Source organism: Aythya ferina, assembly GCF_964211825.1.
Source record: "Aythya ferina genome assembly, chromosome: 14".
Taxonomy (NCBI): Eukaryota; Metazoa; Chordata; class Aves; order Anseriformes; family Anatidae; genus Aythya; species Aythya ferina.
Genome location: NC_140312.1, coordinates 19953279 through 19971504, shown reverse-complemented (window position 1 = coordinate 19971504; position 18226 = coordinate 19953279). Strand labels below are relative to the sequence as shown.

Genomic DNA, 18226 nt, shown 5'->3' with positions numbered 1-18226 from the left:
GGCCAGCTGGGGCTCACAGGGAGGGGTCCTCCGCCACACCTGGGAGCACAGCACGGCCCGCAGTGGTCGAAGGGAGGGGTCTGCTGCCATGTCTGAAGGCCCACTGGGGCTCAAAGGGGGGTTCTGCCGTCGCACCTGTGGGAACACCGAGGCTTGCAGGAGCGGTCCACTGCAGCGCCCTGGGGCCCGCCAGGTCTGGAAGGTGGGAGTCCACTGCTGCGCCCTGGGGCCTGCCAGACTCGCCAGTAGGGGTCCACTGCTGCGACTGTGGGCCCACCGGCACTTGCAGGTGGGATTCTGCTGCAGGCCTGGGAGACTACCAGGGCTCAGGGGTGGGTCAGCAACCACACCCAGGTGCCTGCTGGGTCTTGCAGAGGGGGTCCACCACCGTGCCTGGGCGTGCACTGTGGGTGACCGGTGATGATCCGCTGCTGCACCCAGGGGCCCGCTGGGGTTTGCAGGAGGGGTTCACCGCTGCATCCAGGGGCCCGCCGGGGCTCACAGGTGGGGTCCACCACCGCACCCTGGGGCCCACTGGGGCTCAAAGGAGGAGTGTCCACCACTGTGCCCCACGGTCCGCCAGGGTTTGAAGCAGGGGGGGTCAGCAAGCACGCCCTTTCTATATGAAAGAGAATTCATCTCTTTCATATATCACCTGAATGCAGGCTGCACTCTGTACTGCTACAGTTAGGTCAGAATACATTTGTGGCTCTAATTTCCAGTGGTTCCTCATTATAATGAGGACCCCCGGCAAGCCCCCGGGCGCTGCAGCTGACCCCGCGTGGTGAGCCCCAGTGGACCCTCATGCACCACCGAGGACCCCACCTGGGGACCCCTGACAGTCCCCCAGGCACCACTGCAGACCCTGACTGGCGACTCCCGGCGGGCCCCCAGGTGCTGCCACTGAACCTGCCAGGTGAACTCCAGCGGGACTGCAGGAGCTGCCGTGGACCCTGCCTGGTGAAGTTCAGTGGTCCTTGGCTGCCACAGTGGACCCCGCCTGGCATCCCCCTGTGGGCCCCCAGAGGACGCCGGGCCCACGCCTCCGGGTGCTGCCATAGATCCTGACCAGTGATCCCCAGCGGGTCCCTGGGCGCCACCACGGACCCTGACCAGTGACCCCCAGAGGACCCCCAGGAGCTGCTCAGGGGCCCCACCAGACTCCTGGGCTCCACTGCAGGGCCCGGCAGGACTCCGCGCCCAAGGGGTCCACCTGGGGGCCCGGCTGGACTTGGCGGGACTTGGCACCTGGGCTCCGCTGCGGGGTCCATGGGCTTGGTGGGTGTTGGTGCCTGGGCTCCACGGGCTCCATGGGTGTCCTCTGGCTCTGAGGACTCGGTGGACGTCTGTCACTTCTTCTGGGGGCTCGGCAGGGGACGGCACCCATGGTCAGTTGTGGAGTATGGGGCCTTGGAGGGGTTGGCGCCCGGGCTCTGGCCTGGGGTCTGGGACCTAGGCGGGAGTTGGCACCTGGGGTCCAGGGTCTCAGCAGGTCATTGTGCCCAGGGTCCAGGGGCTCGGTGGGTGACAGCACCCATGGTCAGCCATGGAGTCAGGGACGTAAGTGGGGGTCAGTGCCCAGGGTCCAGGACCTAAGTGGGAGTCGGCGCCCAGGGTCCACCATGGGGTCCGTTGGCTCGGAGGGATTCAGCACCTGGGGTCTGCCACAAGAACCATGGGCTCAGCCTTAGTTAGTGCCTGGGTTCCACCCCATGGCCCTGGGAGCTCAGCAGCATAGGCACTCAGGCACTGCTGCAGAGCCCTTGGGCTGCGGCCGGAGCCTGGGCTCCTCCCTGGGGTCCCGAAGAGTGGGGGCTGGTGTACCGGGCACCCAGCGGACCGGGTACTGCCCACTGGAAATTGGAGCACCAAGTTTCTCAGAGAACACCTTCTTCCTGTTTTTTTTTTGTTTTGTTTTGTTTTGTTTTGTTTTTCTTTTGGTTTGGTTTGGTTTTGGTTTTGGTTTTGGTTTATTTTTGTTTGTTTTTTTTTTTTTTTCACTTGCAACTCACTTACCCATGCCTCTAGTGTCCTGGTAGATTTTCCATCCCTTTTTTTTGAAGTCCTCTCCGTGGTCATGTAGGTAAAACCACAGGGTGGCACGGCATATGTACCCACTCTATCGTCTGCCTTTCACAGAAAGATGCTTACCCCGATAGCTGAGACACTGGTTTGTACAAGTGAGGAGGAAGATCAATTCTCTTAAAATTGGTGGACCTCTTCAGAAAGTTTCTCAACAGCCGAGATGCAGACCTGTAGGGAAGAGGACAGGCTTTCTTCATACTACTTTTGGTGTGCCTATTGTGAGAACAGCATTTCTTTTATGAACAGCACATTCTTACAATTTCCACTTAGTGAAAGTAACGATCATGCCACTAATATCTATCTAGATCCGTTTCTACTTACAACAAGGCAATTTTTGAATTTACATTAATGCACCTTTTTCACACAACCTGTTGTTCAATCTTAACAAATACTTAAGAACATTCTTCAAAGTCAGGCTTACCTGTAAGCACTTGAGCTTCTGAGGTTGTTTTTTTTTGTTTGCTTGTTTTGTTTAGTGTTTGTTTTTTGGGTCCAGGTCCAGGGCAAGGGGTCAGCTCTGGGTACAGGTCTTTGGGCTTTGGTCTTTGGGTCTTTGGGTTGGGCTTGAGTCCAGGGCTCGGGGTTGGGTCCAGGGTGGGGGATCCAGGGTCAGGTCTGGGGTGCGGCTTAGGGCTGGGGGTTGGGGTTGGCACTCAGGGATGGGGCTTAGGGTTAGCTCTGGGTCCTGGGTCAGGACCAGGATCGGGGCTCAGGGTCAACTCCATGGTTCCGTGGCTCATGTCCAGGGCTATATCTCTGGAGTGGGGATTCCAGGGTCAACAGTCTGGGGTAACTACAAGGGTCAGGGGCTCAGAGTCGGGGCTTGGGGTCAGGGCTCAGGGTCAGGGTTTGGGGCAAACTCTGGGGTCAAGGGTCCTGGGCTCAGGCTGGGTCTGGGTCTGGGGTTCAGGTTCCGAACTGGGTCCGGGGCTCTGAGGTTTGGTCTGGGTCAGGGGCTCCAGAGTCAGGTCCAGAGTGGTGTCTCCAGGGTCTGGTCTGAGGCAAGGGCTCTGGCATTGGGTCCAGGTCAGTAGCTCTGGGGTCAAGGATCTGTGGTCAAGGGTTCGGGGTGTGGCTTGGGGTTAGGGCTCAGGTTTGGGACTCAGGTTAGGGTCCAGTTCTGGGGGTCGGGGTAGGGACATCCAAGGTCAGGTCCAGGTCAGGGGCTCTGGAGTCATGCATCCAGGGTCACGGGTCTGCAGTTGAGGGTCCAGGGTTGGGGCTCAGGGTTGGGGCTCAGGTTTGGAGCTCGGGGTCAACTCCAGGTCTGGGGTCAACTCTGGGTTTGGGGACTCAGGATCAGCTCTGGTGTCAGGGTCAGCTTTGGGTTCGGGGGCTCGGTGTCAACTCCTGGATCAGGGCTAGGGTCAGCTGCTGGGTTGGGTCTTGGGGTCAGCTCCAGGGTGGGGGCTACGGGGCCAAGGGTCTGGGGTTAAGGGTATGGGGTTGGGGCTCAGGGTGCAGGGCCAGGGGTTGAGGGTCCGAGATCAAGGGTCTGGGTTAGATCCGGGTCCAGGTTCTGTTCCAAGGGTCGCTGGTTGGGGTTATCTCCGGGGTTGCAGTCAGCTCTGGGGTTGGCAGCTTGGGGTCAAGGGCTTGGGATTGGTGTGTGGCTTCGGGGCTCCAGGTGCAGGGTCCATTCTGAGGTTGGAGGCTCAGGGTCAGCTTTGGGGTCGGGAGCTCAGGGTCTGCTCCTGGGTCAGGGCTCAGGGTCAGCTGCTGCGTTGGGTCTTGGGGTCAGCTCTAGAGTTGGGGCTACGGGTTGAGGGTCCAGGGTCAAGGGTCAGGGATCAATAGTCCCAGCTTGAGTGTACAGGGCTCAGGCTTGGGTTTCACACTCAGTATTGAGAATCAAAGTTAGCTTCTGGTCAGGGGTCAATTCTGGGTGTCGGGGGCTCAGGGTCAGCTCCGGGGTGGGGACTCCAGGCTCACGGGTCCGGGGTTGGGCTTGGGGTTGGCATCAGGATTAGCTCCGGGTCTGGGTCCAAGGTCCGTTTCGGGGGTCTGGGACAACTCTGGCATAGTCTGAGACTTGGGCTTAGTTCCAGGTCCGGGTCTTTGGGTAAGCTTCTGGGTAGAGGGCCCAAGATAGAGGGCCCAGCTATGGGGCTTGGGGTTGGGGCTTGGGGCTGGGACTCGGGGTCAGCTCTGGGTCTGGGTCCATGGGTAAGGTCCGGGTGTGGGTCTCAGGGTCAGGTCCAGGGTGGGGGCTCCAGGGTCGGGTCCAGAGTGGCAGTTCTGGGTTCAAAGGTCCGATGTCGAGGGTCCGGGTTTGGGGCTTGGACTTGAGGCTCATGGTTGGGGCTCAGGTTTAGATCTTAGGGTTAGAGCTTGGGGTTGAGGCTTGGGGTTAGCTCTGGGTGTGGTGTGACTGGGGTCTTGGGGTCAGCTCCGGGTTTGGAGCTCGGGGTCCACTCCAGGATAGGGCTCTGGGTCAGCTATGGAGTTGGGGCTCAGGGTTAGCTATGGGGTCTGGGGCTCAGGTCCGAGCTCAGATTTAGCTCTGGGGTGGGAGCTCTGTGGTCAAGAGTCCGGGGTTGGGGCTCAATGTTGGGGTTTAGGGTTGAGCCTCATCGTTGCGTCCAATTCCAGGGCTCGGCTCTAGGGTCCAGGGTTGGTATGGGTTGGGAGTTCCAGGGTCATGTTTCCAAGGTCAAAGGTATCGAGGGGGGTCAAAGGGGTCAAGGGTCTGGGGTTGGGGTTTGGGTTTGGGGCTCAGGGTTGGGGACAGCGGGTCAGGCAGTAGGACAGACAGGACGGGCAGTAGGACAAACAGACAGGACGGGCAGTAGCCCGGACAGGCGGTGCCCAGCAGATGGCGGCGATGCCGCGGCGGCGCCTCGCAGGCAGCCCCCGAGCCGGGTCGGGTCTGGCCCCGCGCTGCCCACCCCACCCCACCCCACCCCATCCCATCCGATCCCAGCCCACCGCACCCCACCCCACCCCACCCTACCCCACCCCATCCCACCCCAGCTCGGCTCGGCTCGGCTCGGCACGGACCGGGGCGGGGCGGGGCGGCCGGGGGGAGCGGCGCTGCGAGGCCCCACGCCCGCTATAAGAGCAGCGGCAGCGGCCGCGCTCCGCAGTGCATGGCAGCGCCGGTCTGCATCCCCAGCCTGATCCCTATCCTCTCCCCGCCACCGCCATCCCCCTTGACCTTGAATTTGGCACTCGGGGCCGCCCTGGGATGTGGCAGAGCGCGCAGGACCCTCGCCTGTAAGAAGGGGAGAGGAGGCCCTCTCCCGCTGTAGGAGCGCAAGAGGAATTACGGAGCATCTTTGCCCCCTTTGTTGAAGGGCAGGGGAGGGCCGACAGGATGAGCACCAGCAGTAAGTACGGCTCTCCATTCCCTTCGCTATGGGAACGCGGCTGGGATCGCATGGATCTGTCTGGGAGGAATCGGGAAGAAAATGTGATACCAGGGCTGGCAACTCCTAATGGGCTGGGTATTTTTTGTCCGTTTTCCCCCCCACACACACACTCCCCCCGCCCCCCCCCCATTTTGCTTTCTGACAGGGTAAGGCTTGGCCAGGGTTGCTTTCGTGTGGGCTGAGCCATGGTGCTTATCTCTAATGAGTACTTCTTGGCTCATGTTTCTGGGGATTGGAGGGCAGATCATGCAGTAAAATGTCGATATGTAACATGGGGAGAGGCAGCCAGGAGCACTCTGACTGGTAGCAGGCTCACTTCTGATGCTGTTGCCTACATATGAATAGACACCCGGGGAGCAGCCGATGAGGAGGAATGAGGAAGGGGAGACTCCAAAAGCAGGGATCTGAGCAGAGTCCAGGTGTGGTACAGAAAGACGTACCTCTGCAGTTGGGTGTTCCTATTGTGCATGGGTGAGGGAAAGGGATGGAGATGCTCGTGCACTACGTATGAATCGCTAAAGAAGCAGGGCGTAGAGATGTGCTGCATAAGATGAGAACTGGCACCTGCTGCTGGTCTGCTTACCTCTGGTTTTGTGGCCTCATTACAAAGTCTGGGAAGATTGATCAAGTCACAGCTGACTTCTTTTTCATGGTTGTTAGGATGTGTGACAGCTGTGCCCACCTCACTGGCAGGTCCATTCATTTAAAAGCATGCTCAGCCAACCCCCACCCACAGCAGCTGTGCTGACCCTGAGGTGGGGGTGTCCCACCTGGGACAAGGTGCTATTCCTCCTATGGGTCCCCAGGGCTGTGAGGAGTCCCCCTGGCAGTAAGTGGCAGAGCAGTGACTTTGTCCCAGTGGCATGCTGCGGTTTCTCAATCTGAAGGCTTGGGGTGGTTCCCAAGTAAAACACCATGAAAAAAATCCTTGGCAGGCTGCAGGCAACAGAACAGGTGATTCCAGATCTGTTGGGCTGCGTCAGAGTTGAGAAAACTTCCCAGGTGCCAGCTGCATGAGCCACACCTGGGGCACAAGCTAGTTTGTTTTTTTTTTTGGGGGGGGAGGGGGGTGGGGGGAGAGAGGGGGGAGGTAGTGTGGCTCGTAGTGCCTGGATAGGGACCAAAGGGGACCTGTTTGTTTCCAGCCCTGTGGGATGCCTGGTAGCAGAGGTTCCTCCCTCTCTCTGAATGATGGATGTGGGATGTCACTCAGTGCTCCCTGGGGCCAGTGACCACAGTGGTTAGGTGAGACTTTATGCCTTCTCTAAGCCAATTCTGACAATTTTGTTTGTTCCTACTGGGGGTTCCTTCCCAGCTTTTAACAACCAGCTTGGATGCTGATAGTGATAAGGGTTGTTTATGGTGCCACGTATCATGACTATCTGATTGTGCTGCAAAACTCCTTTACTCGTTCCTCCCCCATGCAGAGAGGTCCTGGCAAACCAAGGCTTGCACCCTGCCTGTTGCTCTGCCCTCACTCACGAGCAGAGGCTGCCAGGCAGATGGTGAGCGTGGAGCTGGGTGTCCTTTGGGAGTCACACTGTCTTTTCTTGCCACTGACTTGCTCTGTGACCTCTGGCATGTCACTGGGCCATGCCTTGGCATCTGGATTTCACAGCCTAATGCTTTGGATGGCTTTGCCTACATGCTTTTCCCCCTTCCTAGGTAGCCATGTGGCTTAGGGAAGGTTTGAAAGGCTGCTATCAGCTGCTGTTTATTTCCAGAGCGGTGGGCATACTGTGGGATCACACCATGTACAAGCAGTTTGGCTGCTCTCTGCAGTGGTTCTGCAGCCTGCCTCCCTTGTGAGGAGGGCTCAGAGGTGAGGGGACCCTGCCTGCAGTGTCATGCATGGGGAGGGAGCTGAGCCCTATGTGGAAGTGAGGAGAGGGAACACTGGAGGAGGAGGATGGATGACAAAGCCAGACTGTGGACAGGGTGATGAGCTACAGGTGCAGCTGCAGCACTGAAGTTTTGGTGCTGCCAAACTGATGCAATGAGGACACTTATCCCACTTATCTTCTGCTGTGCACCTAATCTGTGAGTTGCCACCTCTCCTTTCCTTTTTGCTTGGTGTGATTTGGTAATGCTTCTGTCTTGTTCAAAGTAATGTGAGGTAGGAAGCCTGGGGCTGCTGGCCACTGTGCTGGCCTCAAGCCCTGCTGTTGTGCAAAACTGTTGGGTGGGCCTCTGGGGGCTCAGGGCAGGATTTGCTGTGCACAGGCTGGGCTGTGCAGGTGCATCTCCAAACACAGCATGCAGGAGTCCTGTGTGCCCTTGCTGAGGGACTTGCTTTACACCTACCATGGGTCCTGGGATTGGGAGTCCCATGTGTGTCCTCCCCTGTGATGTGGGGGTAGCAAAGACATATGGAAATGTTGCTTTAAGGGGAAAAGTAGGCCCCTAATCTTGGATGTGAACTCATATCCTGAGGCTCCAGAGCAGCTCAAGGGGACCTGAGGGTGCAAGGGTTGTACTGGCTGGGAACGCAGCCTCCTGGAGTACAGCAAGCGCTTGGAGGGCATAGAGTTGATATTTACAGTAGCTACACTATTTGTACCTCCCACTTGGGTTTGCACTGCTAATTGGTTGCAAATGGATTCATACATTCCTGAACAGGTCTATCAGCACTGTGCTGCGTCTCTCCTGAGGCTGGATCTGGTGGTACTAGCCTTTGCCTTAGAGAACATCCTTTAAAATCACCCTCTGAAGCCTCCACAGTTCTGGGCTCTGGCTTTTCCCCAAGAACATTTTGGGGGAGGAAAGTCCCATCCTGCTCCCTCTAAGCAGCTGACACCTGTCAAGGTGTCAGGGGGTTTGGTATGCGAGGTGGAAGACTTTCCCCAGATCATCCCAGTCCCTGATACTGATGAATGCAGCATGTTTGCTTGGTTATTTTTGCCATTCCTAAATAGTGTTACCTGTTACGTGATGATCCAGTAAGTGTAATTACCCAGTAATCTCCAGGCACATGTGGTTACAAGGAGTTTACCAGCAAACTCTAAGTCCCCATGTAATTAAAGAGGAATCGCGTGAGGGTGAGCATCTCCAGGAGCTGTGGCTCTGCCCTGTATGGCTTAGTGGGCAGAGGGCAATTCACAGCTCCCCTACCCGCTGGGGAAGGATGTGGTGCTGCTCCCCTGCCCAGAAATGCAGTACCCTGAGCCATCAGCCTGGGTGATGGGTGGTGTTAGTCTTCCCCTTGGGGTTATGGTACAGCCTCTTCTGCTATAGCATGCGTGGTTCCTGGACAGCACCAGATCTTCTTCTGTCTTGGCAGTGCTGGAGCACTGCTACAGCAAGCAGTAAACCTAGGACAAAGCACAGCTCCAGCAGGGAGATGCTGCATGAGGCTGTGGGTGTTGCTGCCTGGTCCCCAAGTGTTTGGTGAGGTGGTCTCAGTGTCTGGAGGTGCCCTCGTGCTCCTCAGCCTGGCTGGGCAGGCTCTTGGTGCAGTGGGAGAAAAGATAAATCTCCAAACAGCTCTTCTCTCTTGGGCAGCTGCTCCTGGGGGAGGCTTGTAGTAGGGAGAGTTTTGGGAAGGTTGGAGTAGTCCTGGTGCAGATGGTACAGAGAGTACAGAGGGGGGTGCAGGTGTAGATGAAGAGATTTATATACAGTGTTGTAAGAGGTGAAAAGCTACTTTCCTCACATGTCTTCTCTTAAACCAGCTGTGAATATCACCTGGTGCCCATGCTTCCCTAAGGAGGGCTCTAGCACTGAGTTTTGTAGAACTGGGGCACCAAGGAGACCTCCAGGCTCCCTACTGACATCTCAGTCCTCTCATTTAACACCTGACCCTGACTGCTGCCACCAACCTGACACAAATCATCCCCTCCTTTCTCCTGCACAGCCAGCAAAGGGACAATCACCAATAGTGTTCACTTTGCCAGAAAACTCAGCCTGGACAGCTTGTCTCTGTCCTCAGCCTGGTGGATGGACACTGTCCTCTCACCAAGCTCTGCTCAGGCTCCCTGCAAGCCCTATGTATTGGCAGTTTGCCCTCTGAAGAGCAGAAGCCACAGAGAGTGGCCCTGCAGGCCAATGAAGTGCACGCTGGAAAGTCAATTGGGGCAATTGAATTATTTCAAGGGCCTGCCATGCTCTTATAAAACAAATAGCAAGTTTTCTAATGACAGTGATCAGTTTAGCCAGATAATTGTCTTTATGATGCCAGCAGGCTGGGCTAATGACAGACTGTCCTGTTACCAGTGAGCTGCTGTGATGCTGCCTTTGATCTCTGCGAAGGCAAACCCACCAAGCTCCTGCCAGACCCTGCAGTCCTATCATGGTGATACCATAATGAAGTGCTTGGAACATCTAATTAGATATTTTTAGACTAAACACATCAGTGTCTTTCCATTGTGAGCACGGCAGCACCTCTGGAAGGCATCCTGGGGGTAGAGTAGTGATGGCAAGGGCCCAGGGAAAGAGTGCTGGATGGAAGAGGGAGGATTTACAGAGTGGAAGGGGACCAGGAGTGACTGTGGCAGCTATAGGGAAGGCAGAGCCCAAATCCAGACATCTTAGCCCTGGAAAGCTTGCTTCTAAACAGCTCAGGGTAGGCATGGCAGGGATAGCTGGCAGCCTGCAGCAGAGAGGGTTGTTCTTGCTTGGAGGGAACCCAGACTGTCCCAAGTCCCCCTGTGCCCGGCCTCTGCATCCGTAGGCTCAGTAAATCACTGGGGAAGTAGAAGAGCTTGTGTGCCCTGATGCACAGCCCTGATGGACATGCTTTCTGTTCCAGAAAAGGGCTGTCAGAAGCTCAATAGTACCCAACTGAGCACGTGTGGCAGCCAGCTTGGACATATGGTTCCCATATATTTGATGGTGGCTCAGGTTTTTAATAGGTTATAGCTTATACCTGCATTTTTCAGTTCTGCTACAGTCTGCATGCTCTGTCAGTATCAGCCATAAGCCCTGGGCTGGGAATTGATTTGCTTTCTTTGCTGCCTGAGGCAGAGATCTGAAAGAAAAGGGAGCTGATACTATGGTTTCCTTATGCAGCCTTCCTGACCTTCCTTTCTTCTTGCCCTTTTTACCCTGGCAAAGCCCTTCTCTGAGCCCCAAGCATCACTTGTTTTTCTGCTCATGCACAGTTTACTCTCCTTCCATTTTGAAACACCTTTTTTGAGGCTTAGACAAGTGGGAAAGCCCTTGATAGGAAGGTGTCTCTAAGGAGCAAGATAACGTAAAAGGGTGTGTTTATCTCGTGGGTTTGAAACCATCCTGCTGGCTTCCATCTCCCTTCTTGGTAAGAAGGGATCCATTTTGGGGAGCACCAGGCTGCTGTGGGCAGGAAAGGTACTGTTGGTGTAATGCCACCTCTGGAGCCCTTCCTCAGCACATTTTGAGTCCACTGAGGTCTGTATTTCACTTTTTTTTTTTTTTGGGGGGGGGGGTTGATGAGTTCTCACAACAGTGAATTTCTGGAAGATATTTCTGGTGCATGCAGCCTGGGTGAGATGAGCACAACCCAGGCTGGGACTCAAGGTGTGAGCTACGAAGCATGCACCCAAGGCTCTGCAGTATGGCACTCTTCACAAGCACACTTTGTGCATCTCGCTCACAGAAGCACACTGAGGCCCTGCGTGCCCTTCCCATCACCCATGTCATGTACTCATCAGCCTCGAAGACATTGCTGCCTCTTCCACATCCAGCCATTGGGACCTGGCTCTGGGGAGGCGTCCTGGTGAGCACTGCCCAGCCCAGGAGTGCTCGCTGGCGAAGGGAAGCTATTTTTGCTGGGGCAGCTCCCTGGCTCAGCACCACTTGCTGGGACAAGTCAGGCACCTGCTGGGGGTGTCCCCGGCTACAGCTACTCCCCAGCCTGGATTCCCTGTGCAGGTGGGGAGGGCTGTTTCACCCCTGGTCAAGGACTTGTTCCTGCCCCTCAGTCTCTCCCCAGGGGATCCATGGCAGGTCCCCATTGCTCCAGCTTCTCCCACCAGCTGGGGTTCTGCGTGCAGCGAAGGCAGAGGAAAACTGTCCTTGTCTGGGGCAGGCAGAGGTGCCAGGGGGCACAAACCCATGTGCGCTCAGCACCCATGGAGAATGCAGCCTGTAAAGGGCAGGATGCTGGGTGGGCAGGTGAGCTGTATGGCTTGGTGCCGGTTCTTCCTGTCAGCTCTGCTCCAGCTTTTCTGTCTCTGCTCATATCGCAGCAGCCCTCAGAGTGTGATAGAGCGCAGCCTTCCCCAGCACCACTATGCTCACACAGCTGCTGTCTGCACTCGGGTCCCAGTGCGGCGCTGGTCCCTGCACACCCCTCCCTGCCTGTGCCCTGTGGGGGGCATGGGGTACCCCTGCCTCCCTCCTCAGCACCCCCTGCCCTCGGAGGATAAAGAAGGGGGAAAAGGTGAGATAAGCTCCCTCTGACCTGCTGCAAATAGCCATGTCACCCATGTGTGTCTGAGCGATGTGGGCGAGCTGTGGCTCCTACAGGCGTGCCCAATGTTTGGTCACTGGCACTGATGGAGAAGTACCTGGGGGTGCTGCCTGTGACACAGAGCATGTCATTGACTCAGCATGTGGTGGGACTCTGCTCGGGTTGTGCCTGGCCACCTGCTTTCCAGGTCTGGGGCACTGATGGGGACTTCCATCTTCCTGATGGAGGCATCAGGTCTTCAACCAGGCCTTGGAAGGGAAGGGGAGGATGCTTTTCTGCAGGAATCAAGGAGACAGAAATAGTTATCCTGGTGCTGTTGGAGTGCCCTGGGCTCTCTGAATGCTCCTGTGCCCATGCTGCGCTGGAGACTGGGGTTGATCAAGAAACTGGTTTTCTCTAATTGTCCAGGCTGCCTCCTGAGATTCAGTTCCTGGTTTTTTGTTTGTTTGTTTTTGTTTTTTGTGCCTTCAGGAGGAGGTTTTCTGTGGCACCAAGCTATCTCCCACCTCTTGCTTGTCTGGGACCTCCAACCATAAGGGGAACCACACAAATGCAGCAGCTTCCTCATGGGCACTGAGCGTGCAGGGAGCAGGACAGCCACCTCCTCAGCAAGGAGGCTTCTTCCACCTGCCTCTGGGGCATGAAGCTGGGTGATCCCCAGCTCAGAACCCTTCACCCAGTGAGAAATCTTCCTTCTGGATGGCCACACTCTGTGAGGGGATCTGCTGTGTTCCCCAGCATCTGTGCCAGCTGCCTCCTTGGGAGGGACAGGTTGGGCCCAATCCTTCTCCTCCAAGATGGGACATAAATGGTAGTGCTGACCAGGGAGAGCTGAGGGACCAGGCATGGATGTTCTCCCCCCTCACTTTTTTTTAAAAAGAAGTCACTGTCTGCATGGTGAGTTATGTGGTGATGACAGTTCCTGACAGATTACATATAAAATCCCTCGCATCCCCGAAGATGCTACCAGTTGAAAGCTTTTATGGCATTTTAAAAATAGCTGCAGAGGGGGAGAGAATGAGTAGATGGATGGGTAGGTGGATCCCTAATAAGGAGAGAAGAGGAAACTGCAAGAGAGGGAATGGAAAGACTTTAGTGAACGGCATGTGAGTGATTGCTGGGGTGAGGGGATGCGGTCGTACTGAGCTGCGTGCCCAGCAGGAGCGGGAAACCCTATAAAAAGCCTGGACATGAGATATGGTCCTTGCACAAGTCAGGTGGAGAGGGATGGGGTAAGCATCAGCGCAGGCTGTCTCTCTTGCATGTGCTCCTGGTGTTCTACAAGTAGCCATTAAAATTAATCCCTGACTTGGGCTGGCTGCTGCTCTTGCATGGTTCTGAGCACCTCCAGGCCCACCTGTGCCTCTCTGCCTGCTTAAGGCTGATGGCCTTGCCTGGGAGCTGGCAGATGAAGTTGGTTCTGGCTTTCCCTATGGTCTTTCCTACCTGGGCTCCTGGGCTGTGCTCCAAGGAGAGGTGCTGAGGCTGCCTCTCTGCTCTGGCCCCTGGCTCGCTGCTGTCTGACAGCCTGCAGCTCTCAGAGGCAGGATGTGGTGGGGCTAGGGGTGGGACAGAGAGTCCCCATCCTTCCATGGAGCAGTGATCCTCTCAGGATGTCCCTTTGGGACAATCCCTCGCTGTCTCACATCGCTGGTGGTGCGGCAGCTCCAGGGCTGCTGTACAGCCCACTGCTGTAGAGCCCACTGCTCTCCCCCAGAACTCAGGGAAGATTACACAGAGTGTCTCCAAGAAATGCTAATTGCTTTGGCTTGTGCTTGGTACAGCAGAGCCACCGGGCACTTGGAGCTCTTAGTCAGCTCAGAGATCTGCCGGATCCTTCCTCTCCCTCCTCCAGAGAGCCAGCAAAGGTCTGATGTGGCTCTCACTGATCCTTGCATCCCTGAGCCCAGCAGAGCAGCATGCTGGCATTCACCTGTGCTGCCCCAGTGCCTATTGTGGCATAGGGACAGTGTGTGCTGCCATTGGGGTGCCACAGCACACTCAAGTGAGGCTTGTGTTGGAGGAAGGTGTTGGGAGCTTCCCATCCCAGGAAAGAGGACGGAGCTCGTGGCACAGCAGAAGCCTTCAGCACTGTTCTGCCACCTGTCCTCCCTAAGCCCCACTGCTGCTGCTCTCCTGCTCTGCCTCTAAAAATCAGAGCTCTGTGAAGCTGAGCTCATTTGGTGCAGGCTGCTGGGAAGCATTCCTTGGCTTTGCCCCTGATCAAATGGCAGGGAAAAGTGCTGCTAACAAGATTCCTCTGTCAAATATGCCAGCCTGTCACATCCAGGCCATCTCCCCCTGCTCCCCTGTGCTTGCTTTTTTTTGTCTGCTTTTTTCTTCCTCAGCAGTGAGGCAAATAACTAGGGAAGCTGGGGAGTGTGTGCTCCCTGGTCCTTGTGCTGGCCTCTCACAAAGTGCTGCTGCTGGTCCATGCGAAGTTTTCCCATTGTGTTTCTCCAGCTCTCAGCTTTTGTCCAACGCTGCAACTCAGGAGCTGGAGTCCAAGCCCAGGCACCCTCTGGGGGCACTGAGGTCTTCACTCTGCCTTTGTCACCAGATGTGGGGCTTGGTGGTAACGTGGATGGGTCCTGGCTGGCCCTGGTGATCCTGGTGGATAAGGGGACGTGTGAGCTTGGGGGTCTCCTGGGAGATGCATGGAGCCTCCTGCAGGTGCCTGGTGAATCGAGGGCTTGCCAAGGGAGGTCATCTGTAGCTGTCCTGGCTCCTTCCTCCACACTTGGGTCTGGTGGCACAAAGGATACAATTCAGAAAATAATTTTGCTCCTTGGCAGGCGGTTTCTGGCTCATTTAAGCCAAAAGCGCACACAACAAAGGCTGTGTTGATTATGTCCCTTGAAAAGGGGACTTGTTCCCTGGAAAACACAGCTCTGCCAGGCCCATTGACCACCCACTAATTGGCACTAATGAGGAGGTGGGTACTGGGGACAGATAGGTTGTTGCTGGTGTTCAGCAGGGAAGGGAGCGGTGACCTCAGTGCAGGGGAGCTGGGCTGTGGGATGGGCCTGCCCCAGAGAGCCCTCTGCTCGCCTCCTGCAGTGCTTAGCCCAGAGCAGAGAGCATGGAGGGTTAAGAGGATCTCTGGTGCTTACTGTACACAGATGGATTTATTAACATCCGTTTTGCAGGAAGCTGGGATATGGAGGGTGACATTCCATGTTGGGAGCATAGGGCTGATGCCAGGTTGGGCTGTCTGCCTCCAGCCTGACCATCAGTACCTTTTTCCTCCGAGCCCTGATGAAGGTACCAAAGGCTTTTAGCAGGAGACAGCCGCATCTGACTGCCTGCCACTTCCTGCTCTGGCAGCCCCCCCTTTCCTTTTGAAGTCTGTTCCTGGGCATACACAGGAGCCAAGGAGAGCAGGAGTGCAGGAAGGAGGAGGGGAGGATGAGTCTGCGTGAAACCCCCACATACGCACACCCTGGGGAGCTCATTGTTCTGCCCTGCCACGTCCTCCCTTCCATGCACACTGTCCCTGGCTGGCACCGAGCCCTCGTGGCCCTAGGGATGCCCCTTGTCCCTGGGGGCTCAGGGGGTGCCTGGGGTTTCCAGCCCCCTGGGAGGGCCTGGCACATGGGCTCTGGTGGGCTGAGGCAGTGGGGTCAGGTGCTGCTGCCCCACTCCAGCTGCTCCTGTAACACCTGCACTGATTCCCGTCGGGGTTCTCATCTTCTCCTTGTTAAAATGACCAAGCTGTTGCATCCAGCCCTTTTTCTGGGAGGTTTTTCAGGCTGCCAGCCCCTCTGACCACCTCCTCCACCTGGGTGCCCACTCTTGACACCATAACCAGGGGCCCCAAGGCTTTGCCCTCCATGTTGTGCTCTGCCTGTCAGAAGCCGTCTGCGCTGTGAGGGTGGCTCGGCAGAGGGAGAGCTTCCCTTGGGGATCTGTTTTGTTAGAACAAACAACCAAGTGGGATGCTATTTTCCCATTCCAGCAGAAAGAGGTTGTAGCTGCTTCTTTTTGACCCTAAACCCTGACATTTGTTTTTTTTAATTATCTCTGTCTTCAATTAAGTGTGACCAAGAGATGAGAGCAGAACATGCTTTAGCAGTGGACACAGCTTGTGTTTTTGCAGTTTCAGGGCTTATGTCAATATATTTCTGGCTGCAATGCTGTTTCCTATGTTGACCTTGGGCTAGGGGTCCAGGTGAGCCACAGGCTGTTCGAGGAAGCAGCATTGTTTGGAGCCCTGCTCCTTTCGCAACCAGCCATGGAGTTGGCCTGTCCTCGTGGGGCTGGCACTGGGCATTGCTCCAAAAGGGTCTGCTTAGTCTTGGCAGCATGGCCCTGAAACACCTCACATCAGGGCTCAGGCTGAATAACCTGGCCATGTACCCAGGCACCCACCCACATGTTGCCTTACAAGTGTCCCCAGGTCAGGTTCCTGCCCTGCCACAGGGCATGTGAAGGGCTCTTCCAGCCTCCAGGATGCTGCCTCCCTGTGCCAGGCTGGGATGCCCCACAGCATGCATGGGGCTGCCAGAGGGAAATGGCCTATGGGCTGATGGGCACCATCTCAGTGACACAGCTCAGTGTGTGCCCTGGGTTGCTTCCTTGAAGGTCATCCTAAGGTGAGCAGCCAAAAGGCAGCTCTCCTCCTCCTCCTCTCCACAGCCCCAGTGCTTTCCCACCCCATTGCTCCCTCCTGCCCCAGCCTTCTCTCCAGGGTTGTAGGCTTGTCTCCTTCCTTTTCTTTTCTGTTTTGTTTTTGTTTTTTGTTTTTTTTTTTTTTCCTTTTCCTCCCTTTTTCTTTCTCTCCTCTCCCACCAGCTTTGTTCACCCTGGCTGTGTACTGGAGTTGCCATGGTGACTGCCAGAGCATCTCTGCATCCTGCAGCAGGTCCTGTGCCAGGCCCTGGGGGTGGCAGGGCCCACTCCTGCCCCTAAGGGGGACCAGCCACCACATCCTCCTGGGGGTGGGGGTCTCAGGAGGCATCCCTGTGACACACCCTGGTGCTTGGGGGGAGGATGGGTCAGGATGTAGGGTGGTCCTTGCCCACCCGGGATGGGGCTGTGCAGTACCTTGTGCTGGGAGAGGTGCTGGCAAGGCTGCTGTGTGGTGTGGCATCATTAGCCTCTCGCTGCTGAAGCTGTTAATCTTCAATAATTGTTGCTAATGAGTGAGCATTACTTACGGAGAACAGAGGAGCCTGCTACAGCATGGGCTGTCCCTTTAATGGGCACCTCTGTGCCCCAGCAGAGGGGCAGAAAGCTGTGCAAGTACCAGGCTGAGCCCCGTTAACTCTTATAGGACGTGCACCTTTGTTTTAAGGAAGAAGCTTTCTTTTTCCCACCCTGGGAGCTGTGCTATTGCTCCTGTTGATATTATGTCACCGTGCAAGTACCTGCAGGGACTTCACCTTGCCTTGGTCAGGCTCAGAACCCTGGGGTGCAAATGTCCCCAGGACTTTGGGCAAAGTGGTGCCTGGATCCCAGATCCTTTTTTGAGGCACAGTGTACATGGAGGACCAACACTGGCAGCAGGGACTTAGCTGCGTCCCCAGCTGGGGAAGGTGCCTCTTTGTGAGCCATGTTCTGGTGTTGGAGGACATGAGCAGAGCAGTGGCCTGTGGTCTCTGGTGCTGCTTGGCAGACAACAAGATATCCTTTCACTATTTATCAAAGCTTTTGTGCCCCTTTCATGAGATAATTAGGGTGACATGTTATTAGCAGATTACTGGGGGAAAAAATATATTTACTGAGGATTTATTCTAGAAACATTAATCTTGTGTATAGTTGCTAAGTCCCCATAAATAATCTGGTTTTGATAATCAATTGCTATTGCAACCTCCCTTACAAATCTCAATTAAATGAACATTTAATTCACATAAAGTTGCTAGATTTACTTGTATGTTTCTGTCCTGCTGTTTGCCTCAGGCAGCTGTGTGTTAGCTCCAGTCTGTTATCAGACAGTCCCACACCAGGATGTGGCTTGCCAAGGTGGAGCAGTGGTAGCAGCAGCGAGGCTCCTCTCCTGGGGTCCTATGAGGAGAGCCCAGCACATCCCAGATTACTTCTAGCTCAAACAAAAGTGGCCTACAAACAGCAATGCACAGAGCCCTTCCCCTGTCCTTTTTGTGCTTTGTGTTGGGTTTGAGGGGAGCAGGAGCAGCCCAAAGAGATCTTTCACCCAGAGCAACCCAAGGTGCGTGGCTGTGGGTGAGCTCAGCCCCAGTCTGCAGGTGCCAAAACCCCTGCAGAGGCTTTTGGCAGCCCTGGTTTGAGCTCCAGGGTGATGTCAGAGCTGGGCATGCAGCTCCCATAGCTCTGTGACACCTTTTTGCTTGCTCGTGATGAGGCTTGGCTGGAAACTCAGGTCTGGGTGGGCTCTGCAGGATCCTGAGCGCCCTCAGGCCAG

General features: G+C 56.0%; 1 protein-coding gene across 5 annotated transcripts in view; it reads left to right on the top strand.

Moving 5' to 3' along the window:
* Nucleotides 1-5126: 5126 nt before the first annotated feature.
* The window catches only part of ABLIM3 (actin binding LIM protein family member 3), a 42091-nt gene continuing 28991 nt past the window's right edge, over nt 5127-18226 (top strand). For all 5 annotated transcript variants that reach the window (XR_014698083.1, XR_014698084.1, XR_014698085.1 and 2 more), the window contains exon 1: nt 5127-5414. Coding sequence is in view for 2 of the 5 variants with exons in the window: in XM_084536202.1 (XP_084392328.1) it covers nt 5402-5414 (13 nt within the window). In the remaining 3 variants the exon portion in view is untranslated. The remainder of the gene's footprint in view (nt 5415-18226) is intronic.